Genomic DNA, 12,654 nt, shown 5'->3' on the forward strand with positions numbered 1-12,654 from the left:
TCACTGTGGGTAGTGCTGTCTACCCCATGCCTGGCTCCTCCCCTGCAGGTGCTCCCATCTTTACTGCAGGGAAACATCCCCGGGCAGCATCGGGCCGGCATCCTTCCCCCAAGGAGTTATGTTTCCTCTTTGGCTTAGAGTTTCTGGGAGCATGATGACGACTTTGTAAGGCCATGCCTTGCCATGCCTCTACCTCCGAGTGGTTCTGAGATGCATTTACGAGTAACTAAACTAATTAATGTCTTCATCTCCCATCCTTAGCCAAGTAAGTTTACTTTTATTCCATGAATGGGTAAAATGATCAAGTTTATGTTATGTATACTTTACTGCAATGTTTTAAAAGTGGAAAAAAGACTTCCCTGGTGGTCCAGTGGTTAAGAATCTGCCTGCCAATGCAGGGGACATGGGTTCGATCCCTGGTTTGGGAAGATCCCACACGTCTCAGGGCTACTAAGCCCATGCACTACAACTGCTGTAAATTTTAACAAATCTTTTAAAAAAAGAAGTGGAAAAAAATCAATAAATCCTAGCTTCAAGACATACAGGGAAAATGTGCTATACATATGTGTATTTATAACATATATGTGCATGCCTGCTTGCTAAGTCACTTCAGTTGGGTCTGACTCTGCAACCCTATGGACTGTCACCTGCCAGGCTCCTCTGTCCATGGGATTCTCCAGATAAGAATACTACAGTGGGTTGCCATGCCCTCCTCCAGGGGATCTTCCTGATCCAGGGATCGAACCCATATCTCTTATGTCTCCTGCATGGCAGGCAGGATCTTCACCACTATTACCATATGTGCATATATACACTAGTGCCATAAGTGTATATACATATATATTAATTTTTCTCCAAGAAAGCTCAGCTACACACACCAAAAGTCAGGAGTGGGGTCTCTGACCACTTGTTCCTGTCTGTACAGCCGAGGTATCTAAAAGGCCAGGAAGCAAGATGACTCACCTTGCAGGTATATCAGATTTTTTTCCTTTTACAAACACTTCCCATCTACCATCTAGTTTCATCTTTCCTTAACACCCCCGTGGGCAGCCGAGTGAATGAAGAAAATGGAAGCCCAGGGAGTGTCCCCCTCAGGCCTCCCCCTGCCAGCAGGCTCCCCCAGGCCGAGCAAGACAACAGGTCAGTGCCTCTGCCCCGTCCACCTTCCCTCCTCTCTCTGAGAAGAGATTCTCAAATCGCTGGGCTTTGCCCAGTGGCAAACAGTCTGGGGGCTGCAGTGCCCCCTCCCCATCCACTGGAGATGGCCTCCCAGCCCAGGCCCCGAAAGCTGCCTGTGGAGCTGAGCCCACAGCTCTTCCCCAGGCGAAGGCCACCTCTCTGCCTGCTGCCCCGTCCTGTGGTGACCGTCAGAGCCTGGCTTCCCGCCAGCTGGCGCTGAAAGGCCTCCCGCAACACACACCACTCAGAGTGGAAACTTTCTGTTTGTTTTAATGTTCTACCAACTTGATGGAGATATGAGGCAGAATCCTGACATTGCGGGCCTGCAGAAAAGGCTGTTGCCTACAACACGTACTTCCAGTTCAAACTCCAGTGAGATAATGAAAATATAAACAAAAAAACAAGTACCTATAAGCTGGAGAAGCCAGTCACTCCTGAATATTAAGGCTGATACTAATTCTTTCAATTCTTGACTTCTTTTCACTAAATCTCTTTCTAATTCGCATTCTGAGTATGGCTTCCTGCTTGTTACATTTTGGTTTAATAGTGTAGCTTCCAGGGTCCGGTTTCCACCATCAGAATCTTCCGGAACTTTGCTGCAGCAGGTGCCAGACTCACCTGGAATCCAAGAATATCAGCTTCAGGTCGAGGCTGGCCCTGAACATGAACATGTTGCTGTGCAGCTTGATCTCGGTGATGGCGCTGGGCGGCAGCGACTGGCCCACAGCCACCAGCCCCACGATCTGGTAGCACGAGTCGTACAGGGACATGTCCAGCATATACTGCCTGATCTTCAGGTAGCCGCTGCAATGGATGACCTGGGAAAGAGAGGCAGGGTCAGCCTCATACCTTTCTGACTCTGGGCCTGCTTGCCTTCTGGAATGAGCTGGAATATCCCCGAGCCCAGCCTCTACTGAGCCCCGTGGCCAACATGCTGACAGATGCCTGATTCACTGCTTGGAAGAAATGAACTCTGCTTCTTTCTTAGGAGGTAATATCATAATTAAATATAAGGTTTGTCTTATGTAATTGACTATGCTTAGGTAACTCCACAAGAGGGGATTCTAATGTACTGCAAAATGGATTTAGGCATAATTAACAGGCTTCCCCTGTGGCTCAGATGGTAAAGAATCCACCTGCAATGCAGAAGACCCAGGTTTGATCCCCGGGTCAGGAAGATCTCCTGGAGAAGGAAATGGCAACTCACTCCAGTATTCTCACCTGGAGAAGTCCATGAACAGAGGAGCCTGGCAGACTACAGTCCATGGAGTTGCAGAGTCAGACACGACTGAGTGTCTAGCACTTTCACTTTAACTCAGGGCCAAGTTGCAATTAGATGGCACACAAAGACATTTTGGGAAGCTATGGTTTCTCCAATAGTTATGTCTGGATGTGAGAGTTGGACTATAAAGAAAGCTAAGCGCCAAAGAATTGATGCTTTTGAACTGTGGTGTTGGAGAAGACTCTTGGGAGTCCCTTGGACTGCAAGGAGATCCAACCAGTCCATACTAAAGGAAATCAGTCCTGAATATTATTGGAAGGACTGATGCTGAAGCTGAAGTTCCAATACTTTGACCACCTGATGAGAACTGACTCATCAGAAAAGATCCTGATTCTGGGAAAGACTGAAGGCGGGAGGAGAAGGGGATGACAGAGAACCAGATGGTTGGATGGCATCACTGACTTGATGGACATGAGTTTGAGCAAGCTCTGGGAGTTGGTGATAGACAGGGAAGCCTGGTATACTGTAGTCCATGGGGTTGCAAAGAGTTGGACATAACTTAGCAACTGAACTGAACTTTTTGTTCCATAATGTTTATTTCAGTAATGATTCTTATGCTTATCACCCCCTGATGAGGATGAACTTGGCAACTGTTAACTTGACATTGATATCATTTGACAAACTATATCACTCCAGTAAATGAAGAATTCTTTCAGTGCAAAAAGTCCTCATTTTAAATTGTACCTTATTTATTTTTTGGAAATATTTATTTATTTGGCTGTGCTGGGTCTTAGTTGTGGAATGTCGGTTTAGTTGCCCCACAGTGTGTGAGATCTTAGTTTCCTGACCAGGAATCAAACCTGCATCTCCTGTCCTGGAAGATGGATTCTTAACTACCGGACCATCAAGGAAGTCCCTATTTACCTTATTTATAATTTAAGATTTTATCTACTGGTAATAAGCAAAAAAAGATGGTTGTTTCTTGGAAGAAAAGCTATGATAAACCTAGGCAGCATATTAAAAACCAGAGACACCACTTTGCTGACAAAGGTCCATATAGTCAAAGCTATAGTTTTTCCAGTAGTCATGTAGGGACTTCCCTGGTGGCTCAGATGGTAAAGCGTCTGTCTACAATGTGGGAGACCCAGGTTCGACCCCTGGGTTGGGAAGATCCCTTGGAGAAGGAAATGGCAATCCACTCCAGTACTATTGCCTGGAAAATCCCATGAACAGAGGAGCCTGGTAGGCTACAGTCCATGGGGTTGCAAAGAGTTGGACACGACTGAACGACTTCAAGTTCACGTACATGTAGGGATGTGAGAGTTGGATCATAAAGAAGGTTGAGTGCCAAGAATTGATGCTTCAGAACTGTGGTGCTGGAGAAGACTCTTGAGAGTCCCTTGGACAGCAAGGAGATCAAACCAGTCAATCCGAAAGGAAATCAACACCAAGTATTCATTGGAAGGACTGATACTGAAGCTGAAGTTCCAATACTTTGGGCACCTGATGCGAACAGTCAAGTCACTGGAAAAGACTCTGATGCTTGGAAAGATAGAGGGCAGGAGGAGAAGGGTGTGACAGAGGAAGACGGTCGGATGGCATCACCAACTCAATGGACATGAGTTTGAGCAAACTTCGGGAGATAATGAAGGACAGGGAAGCCTGGCGTGCTGCAGTCCATGGGGTCACAGAGAGTCAGACATGACTGAGCGACTGCACAACAACAACAATAAGCAAAAATTCAGAGTGGCTATAGAGAAACCCTTCTATTAACATCTGATCTAGCCAAGAACCGTATACAAGCAAGTGTTTGTAGAGTGGCAGATGTCAAACTGAAACATGCGCACAGCTTTAAACCTCAATATTGGAAGCATTTACGTAAGTTACAGTCAGTAAAATCTTGAAAGGCTCAAGATCATCCTAACAGTAGTGATGAGCAGCTAAAATATTCTCTTTTCAAAAACTTTCCTCCAGTATTCCCAAATGCACTCAGTCTTTGGAGCTGGAACAAACCTTACCCATGAAACCTATTCTCCCATTTTACTGATGAGGAAATTGAGGACAAGGTGGGTGATGGGTTTTACTTAAGATGAGCCAGTCAGATGGGTAAGAAGAGTCAGAAACAACTCAGGACCCAAGTCTCCAGAAGAATAGCTACTATGTGTAGGGCAGTGCTGGAGGCTCCCATCTCTGAGGCTGGGGTGCTGGGACAGCAGATATGAAACTCATTGCCCAGATTATGAAATAAGCTTGAGGTGAAGGTCAAAGGGAGGAGCTAGGAGTGAGGCTCAAAGGAGGGGGCTGAGGAGAGGCTGGGGAAAGGCAGACCCTGAGATGGAGAGGAAGGGAGAAGGGTATTCCAGAAAGAGAGGACAAAGGCACAAAACCATCCCCTCTCTTTTCACTTCACCCCTCCCTCCTTTTATACAAATTCTCCTGCAAAAAGGGATAGTTTTTCCCTCCTTTCTGAAGGGATAGTTAGGGCGTTTGGGATGACATGTACATACTGCCATATTTAAAATGGATAATCAATAAGGTCCTACTGTACAACACAGGGAATTCTGCTCAACGTCATGTGGCAGCCTGGATGGGAGGGGAATCTGGGGGAAAAGGGATACATGTATACGAATGGCTGAATCAATTCACTGGTTCACCTGAAACTATCTTAACATTGTTAACTGGCTACACCCCGATACAAAGTGAAAAACCTGAAAAAATAAAAAGGCTCCTGTCCACCTTTCGCTCCAGAGTGATGGGCTTAGGATCCTTTTCTCTGCGGCAGGACAAAGTCTAGATGTGGCTACTCTAGAGGGACTGCCCTGTGTGCAGAGTAGAACCTGCAGGTGCCAAAGCCAAATATTACCCTTAGCTCCATGTATTCCTGGTCTTAGACAATGCAATCCAGCCTGCCTGGGATGTCCTTGTAAAATGCCAGCTTTCGCATTTGCTACGAGTGGTGTCCCTAGAAAGTTCTACATTAGGCGGTATAGAACGCTTAGGTCCCCCCACCTGCCTGTCTGCAGATATTCCTGAATGTGAAGCAAAACACAGAGCACAGTGAAGACCCGCCACCGCCCCCTCTCTACCTGTGAGCCCCGAGGCTGGGTACCTTGTATCCACTGCATGTCAAGCCAGCGTTTCTTTTCGCCAAGACACACTTCATTCGAAGAAAGAATGACCTCTCGATCTCATACTCTGAAAGCAGGCAGGAGGTTAGATTGGCAAACTGTCCCACAATGTTTTCCCTGACTTCATCCCCAGGCTCTCAATAAACCCTCAGGGCCGGATCCAGCATCTAGAGTCCTCCGCTCAGGGCCGCCCAGACCCCCAGCCAGAGCACTTTTGCTGGTGACCAGGAAAAGTCCCTTGGACTGCAAGGAGATCCAACCAGTCCATTCTAATGGAGATCAGTCCTGGATGTTCTTTGGAAGGAATGATGCTAAAGCTGAAACTCCAGTACTTTGGCCACCTCATGCGAAGAGTTGACGCATTGGAAAAGACTCTGATGCTGGGAGGGATTGGAGGCAGGAGGAAAAGGGGATGACAGAGGATGAGATGGCTGGATGGCATCACCGACTCAATGGACATGAGCCTAAGTGAACTCTGGGAGTTGGTGATAGACAAGGAGGCCTGGCATGCTGTGACTCATGGGGTCGCAAAGAGTCGGACACAACTGAGCGACTGAACTGAACTGAGGCCCTGGTTGGTGGCTCAGAAGGTAAAGAATCCACCTGCAATGCGGGAGAACCAGGTTCAATCCCTGGGTTGGGAGGATCCCTTGGAGAAGGGATCCTGCCTGGAGAATTCCATGGACAGAGGAACCTGGCAGGTTACACAGTCCATGGGGTCGTAAACAGTCGGACACGACTGAGAGACTAACACTTTCACTATCAGGCCTCCAGTGGGTTGAGGAGACTAGCCTGGCCCTGTGTGGCTTCCATGTGCTCCGGAAACATGGCCATCCCAAGAACCTCGGAAACACCAGCCTGGGGCCAAGGTGAGAACCTCTGTGTAGGGACCCTGCCCAGCTCAACCTGCCTGTGGTCCCTGTGGCAGCCATGGAGAGGCCTGGTGCCCAGAGAATTGCCTTGGCCAGCCCCGGGCTGGTGCTGTGCCTGCCTGGTAGCTTAGAAGCATCTGACTTCCCGCATCTGACCAGGACTCAGAAGTGCAGGCTTTTCTTTGGCAGAGGGAGCCAGCCCCAGGGTGCCTCCCACCAGTGTGCCCATGACCATGGGCACCAGGACTGCCCAGCCACATGGGACTGGGCACACGGCCCAGTGAACCCACTGGGCCTGATCAAAGCGTTCTCCCTGAGTTACAGCACTGGGTGGACCCCGCTCCCCACCCACTCCTTCTCTGGCTGCCCAAGCCTTTCCTTCATTCCCTTCCAAGCCCTCACACACAAATCTCCACCTTACTATTACAAATGCAGACATCCCCCAAGAAAACGGGCTTCCCATGTGGCTCAGTGGCAAAGAATCCACCTGCCAACGCAGGAGACTTGAGTTCAATCCCTGTGTTGGGAAGATCTCTTGGAGAAGGAAATGGCTACCCACTCTAGGATTCTTGCCTGGGAAATCCCATGGATGCAGGAGCCTGGCGGGCTACAGTCCATGGGGGTCTCACAGTCGGATACGACTGAGGTGACTAAACAACCTGAGGAAACACCCTCCGCCTTACTGAGCGGACATCAGCTCTCTGGGCACGGACGGTAGAGCGTCCTCGCCCCGGGTGAGAGCGAGGTCAGTCCACTCTAAATAAACAGCCATTTGGTGGTGGTTAATAAATTAATTTTTAAAGAAAGGTCACCACGGGGAATGGAATGCCTTGTGCCCCTCCCAGTCGCCTCAGAGGCCCCGACTCCCCCAGTGGGTGGGGCTTTCACGTTTACCCATAATTCCTCCACCCAGGCTGGGGCCGGGGAGCTTCCCTTTAACATGGCGGCCAGTCTGTCACGTTTCCATGCTCAGGTCTAAAAAACATCACCCCCGGAAATTATACAGTTTGGGGGAGAGCCCCACGTCTCACACCATTACCATAAAACAATGAGGTCAGTTCAGACCCCCAAAAATAACTCTGAAGATGAGAAATCGGGGAGAAAACTAACCGCTTGTGAACCTCAAAGCCTGAACACTCGATTGGCTGTGGAAATGAGTCCCACACAGACCCCACCTCTCCCAGACCCCCTCCTACTGTGTTGTTGGCTCACCTCAGACGTGAACCCCACGGGGAAACTGGATGTGTCTCGCCATAATCCCAACTCTCATTTACTGTCATTGTCCAAACACTTTTTAAAGGCATGGAAGGTAAAATGAAACCAGAGCTAATAGCGGAAAGCCCACTCCCCTGCAATCAACTCACTGTAATTTTTAAAACAATAACACATCCAATATCTTGTAAAAGCCTGTTGTGAAAAAGAATCTGACAAAGAATATATATAAAAGCGTTATCACTTTGCTGTCACCTGAAACTTAACATTGTGAGCCCCTATACTTCAATTAAAACAAACACACACAACATAACGTTCTGAGGGATTCTCTTAAGATTCCAGTGGTCATTGTCCAACTTTAAACAACCGCACAGGGAAAGCACTAGATTCAGCAGCAGCGTGCTCTTCTAGCTCTCATTTTGTTAGAAATTACTTCTTTAGAGTCGTATTCCTGTTCATTTATGCAGCCAGACCATTTCCAAGGACTTAAGCACCAGAGGTCACAGCTACAATTAAGGCCCCATCTCATCTCAGAAACCAGCTTACCAGTGTCCATGCTTGGTGGACTCATGGTGACTATTTCTGGGGCTAAAACAGGAGGGCCGCAGAGCTGGATCTGCAAGCGGTTTTAAAACTGAGAGTGCTGGTCTGTGTTCTCTCCTAGCCTTAGAAGGACCCATCCCAGGAAGAAGCAGTAAGAATGGAATCCATTTTCTTTCCCCCTGTAGCTGGCTACCCCATTCTCATCACATTTGACACTTCTTCTTTGGCATTTTATCTCACTGTGGAATTTTGGCCGAGTTGGAATTCCATAGCCCAAAGCAGACAAGTGACATATTGGTCAGCATACTGGTTGATCTCATTAGACCATGGGAAGGAATTACAAGGCCAGGGCCCTTGTATTAAGTCTTTCTGTGTCTTCCTAGCATGTGTAGCAGTTGTAAATTAAGGAGTCTTTTGTGTGAAGACTGGTTCCACATTGTCCATGGAACAGCCATGCCACATCTAGTCTAAGGGTGCTTATCACAGTGGGCTATAAATGTGCTACTTTATTAACACATAAAATAACAAGATCCTGCAACAGAATCACAACTCCTGCAATTTCAAAGCAGTGGTGAGCATAACCAATATGTTTAAATACCTGCAACAACTATAACATGAAGTGAAAATACCTATGATTTCTGTTGTAGTCAAAGCCACAGGTATTAGTGATAGTAAGATGGCTTGCTGTCTACAGTCTACAGGCAAAGGAAACGCTAGATCTCAACTAAATAGGGAATAGATGTACTTATCTCATGCAATTTCATGGTCTCCCCTAGTTTTATCCTCAGACCCTGTGGTTAAGAAGCCCAGATCTAGACCTGGGTTGTTGGCTTTCTAAACCAGGAGCACCTTAGGGGGGAAGGTTTGGACCACTTTTCTCTGTCTCCTGCTCTGCACCTCTCACAGTCTCCAGCACATGAAAGGAGATCAGCAGTATTGCTTTAAAGGACAGAGGCATAAGAGCAAACCCCTATTCCGTGGACACTGCATGTTTGCTGGAGGGACCCTGGATGGGCAGTGTGGGAAACAGAGCCCTTAGGTCATAACAAAGAGCATCGTCTGGAGTTCATTCTGGTTTCTTTTCGTCCGAAGGAAATACCTTGGAGCAAATGATGGTGAAGAGGCTGGTGGGCTGCCAGGACAGCAGTCATCTCATCATGGTCCGAAGGATGGATATACTCATAAATGCTGTTGCCTGTGAGCTCCACCTGCCATGGAAAGGAAAGGGGGAAGGGTCAGGAATCTTCTCTAGGACTTTGGGGAGGTGGGGAGGGAGGAGGTGAAGTTGTATCACAGGTGTGCACCCTCCAGGGGGAAGCAGGACCTTGTTCTCAGCTTACAACCCACGCCCTCCCCACCCCCGACCCCGACAGAAACGTTTGCCTTTTTTCAGTCAGCACTCAACTGTCTCCCAAAAGGGCCAGGAGAGTCCCAAGCAGGAGGAAGTAGAATGAAGGATGGAAAAGGTGCACCATGGATCGAGGGACCCTCCCAGTCTGGGCAGCATCCTTCACACGGGAGGTACCTTAAATCAGACTGAAGGGGCTTCCCTGGTGCTCCAGAGGTTAAGAAACTGTTTGCCAAAGCGGGGGACACAGCTTTGATCCCTGGTCTGGGAAGATCCCACATGCCTCAGAGCAACTAAGCCCACGACTACCGAGCGGGTGCTCTGGAGCCTGTTCTCCACAGGAAGAGAAGCTACTGCAGCAAGAAGCCTGCACATAGCAATGAAGACCCAGCACAACCAGAAATAAATAAAATAAGTAAAATAAATAAATAAATCTTGGAAAAAAAAAAAAGAAAAATCAGACCGGAGCCACGCGCATCCTTGACCTGCTGCCCTCGGGAATAGGTAGCCAGGAGACGCCCAGAGCAGACAGCTCCTGACCTCAGGGGCTGAGAGGAGAAACCTGGGGGCTCCCTTTGATTAAGGACAACTCTCCCCAACAGGGTCCTTCCCCTGGGACCACCGCCAGGCCTCCTTCACATGGCCAGAAATGCGTCTGGTCCAGGATCACTGTGTTAACCCCATGGTTCCCACTTGTGGGTGCTGCTGGTTGGCTGAGTGACCTCTGGGAGGGGGTGGACCACTCCAGTGAGCCACGTGACCTGAGGGCTGCTCCCCTGATATTCACACACCACCTACTTCCAGACACACCCCAGGGAGGAGCCCACGCAGGCCTGGAGGCCATGTCCCTGCTGGATCAGACTCGGCTTTTTGCATTTAGGCATGGGCCTCCCCAGGAGAGTACCATAGTCACTGTCTTTCCACAGAGGTCCCTGTAGATGACTCACAGATCCTAACCTTGAGAACTTCTGGATTGTTCTCCCGAACACAAGTGTCACGTTAGGGGATGACAGAGATCCTCAGGACCTGGGCCCGCTCTCCCATCGGAAGATGGGCCGTAGTATAGAATGTTCCAAAAGCTACCACCTTTTGGAGCAGTGGTGGTGGATCCTCTTTCAGAGATCGACAGTGCAGGCCAGGTTAGCGAATCAACGCACCTGGTATCTATCAGTCAGGGCCCCTGGGGCGGTGGTGGTACTTCTACAGCCAGTGGGAGCCCCACAGCCCAGTGCGGGAAGATGCAGAGAGGTGAGGAACTAACTGCCTTTGGGTGGCACGGAACCTTAGGTGGGTCTGAGGAACCTTCTTGGCCCTGCCCCCAGGGGAGAGGGCGCCATCTGACAGCAAAGGCAGGCCTGTCCCAACCACCCCTTCATGGCTGAGAGCAGAGACCTTCTGAAAAGGGGAGCCCCGACGGCGCCCCCTTGTGCAGCCCCAGCAAGTGGTTTAAAGGAGACGTTCTCCCGGGAGCTACCGTTCCAAACCAGGGTCAAGGCCATCATCAAACTAGGGGGGCACCAGAGAGGGGAAGGGGTTCAACCGACTCTTCCCACCCACTTTCTCCAACGTGTTGAGATGTTTAAGAGTTGTCTTTTTATTCAGAACAAATTATGTTTCTGGTCCGCTAAGTAATCTTGGTCCCTAAAAAAATGGTTTTCTCAGTTCTACTTTCTGTATTATTCATGGAATGTTTTCCCCAACATTATAAAGACCAATAGAGAGAATATGCTAACAGAAAGCCTCCCTCTCTACCTCCCCAACCTGGCACTTTCCTGATGACCCAAATGGATATTTGCCTATGTAGAAAGTTACTCTGTCAGGGCCTTCCCTGGTGGGCCAGTGGCTAAGGACCCCGAGCTCCCAGTGCAGGGGGCCTGGGTTCAATTTCCTGATGGGGAGCTAGATCCCACATGCTTCAACTAAAGATCCTGCATGCCGCAACTAAGACCCAACACAGCCACAGATATTTAAAAAAAAGACAAGAACCTACTCTGTGCCAAGTTTTATTTTTAAAAAGTTAGTACATGACTTCATTAAAAATAAAAGAGTAAAAATGAAATATCCTTCTTTTAAGTCAGTCCTGTTAATCTTTTAAAAGTTTAAACAAACCAGCAACATTCAAGTCAGCTGTTTCCTAAGGGCAGCCCTAGAGATTCTGTCAGGTGGGGAATAATGGAGGCTAATCAATAAGAAAGCTATTTTTTTCTTTAAAGGATTCACAATTCCAGTGGCTTATTTTTAAAAATGAAAAAATAAATAGCGTGTGTGTGTGTGTGTGTGTGTGTGTGTGTGTTAGCCTATCATTTCTCCCTTAACCCGGGTTTTTAGAGAAAAATGACAACTCTGGTTTGCTTGGAGTTTGCTTTTAGAAAAAGTAACTGATGTCTTTGTAGAGAAACATCTTCATACATTTGCAAAAGGACTTGCATCTGGGCTCACAGGGATTTGATTTGTGTTTTAATCCCCAAAGTAGCTTCATCTGTTCCCAAAGAGCCTGTTCTCATCACATGCCTTTGGAGAATGAGAATAGTGCAGTCCATGAATGAAAAAGCTTGGTTTTCTGTACACTCAGGTTCGTGATAAACCTCTAAGGCTGTCTAGGAAGTAAAACAGTCTTCAAATCACGGAAATGTTTTTAAAGAACAAATTTGGGAATGATAAAACAGTGCTGACCTTGACTCAAAATTATGGTTGACATGGTGTTTCCTGTATTGAGATATCTATTCGTGCTTTTGAATGTTGAAAGAAATGTGACTACCTCACCAGAAAAAAAAAGAAAATTATGGTTGTCTCTATAAAACTCCCAGCTCTCATACATCAACCTTATTAAAACAGACCCTCAATGTGATATTTTAGTATTTGTAAAACCCAGCTAACTACAAAATGAATTGCTTTCCTTCTAAGAGCTTTTTTATGTTTTGCTGAATAGCTTTTCTTCCTGCCAAGAGAACTGCATATGATAAATACAGCTCTAAATGGATATATTCTGGGTCGGAGGGGAAACTCACCCAGTACTCTGGAAATACACATTGCTCTGCTTTGGGTGTTTTGCTGACTATGGTAAATTAAGCATTTTAAAATAAAATGGTTTGGGTTTCAGAGTTCAAGTTATGTCAACAAACATTAAACGCTGTTCTTTCTCTTTATTTC

At 47.6% G+C, this 12,654-nt stretch overlaps 1 protein-coding gene across 4 annotated transcripts in view; it reads right to left on the reverse strand.

Annotated features, from left to right (window-relative positions):
- SIM2 (SIM bHLH transcription factor 2) overlaps positions 1 to 12,654 on the reverse strand; it is a 53,114-nt gene that overhangs the window by 24,625 nt on the left and 15,835 nt on the right. For all 4 annotated transcript variants that reach the window (XM_086411198.1, XM_086411032.1, XM_086411121.1 and 1 more), the window contains exons 4-6: positions 9,256 to 9,364; positions 5,511 to 5,596; positions 1,798 to 1,997 (exon numbers count right to left, since the gene is read on the reverse strand). In XM_086411198.1, the coding sequence (XP_086267324.1) occupies positions 1,798 to 1,997; positions 5,511 to 5,596; positions 9,256 to 9,364 (395 nt within the window). The remainder of the gene's footprint in view (positions 1 to 1,797; positions 1,998 to 5,510; positions 5,597 to 9,255; positions 9,365 to 12,654) is intronic.

This window comes from Bos grunniens, chromosome 1 (genome assembly GCF_055505025.1).
Source record: "Bos grunniens cultivar Pamir isolate PY7600 chromosome 1, Bosgru_T2T1.0, whole genome shotgun sequence".
Lineage (NCBI taxonomy): Eukaryota > Metazoa > Chordata > Mammalia > Artiodactyla > Bovidae > Bos > Bos grunniens.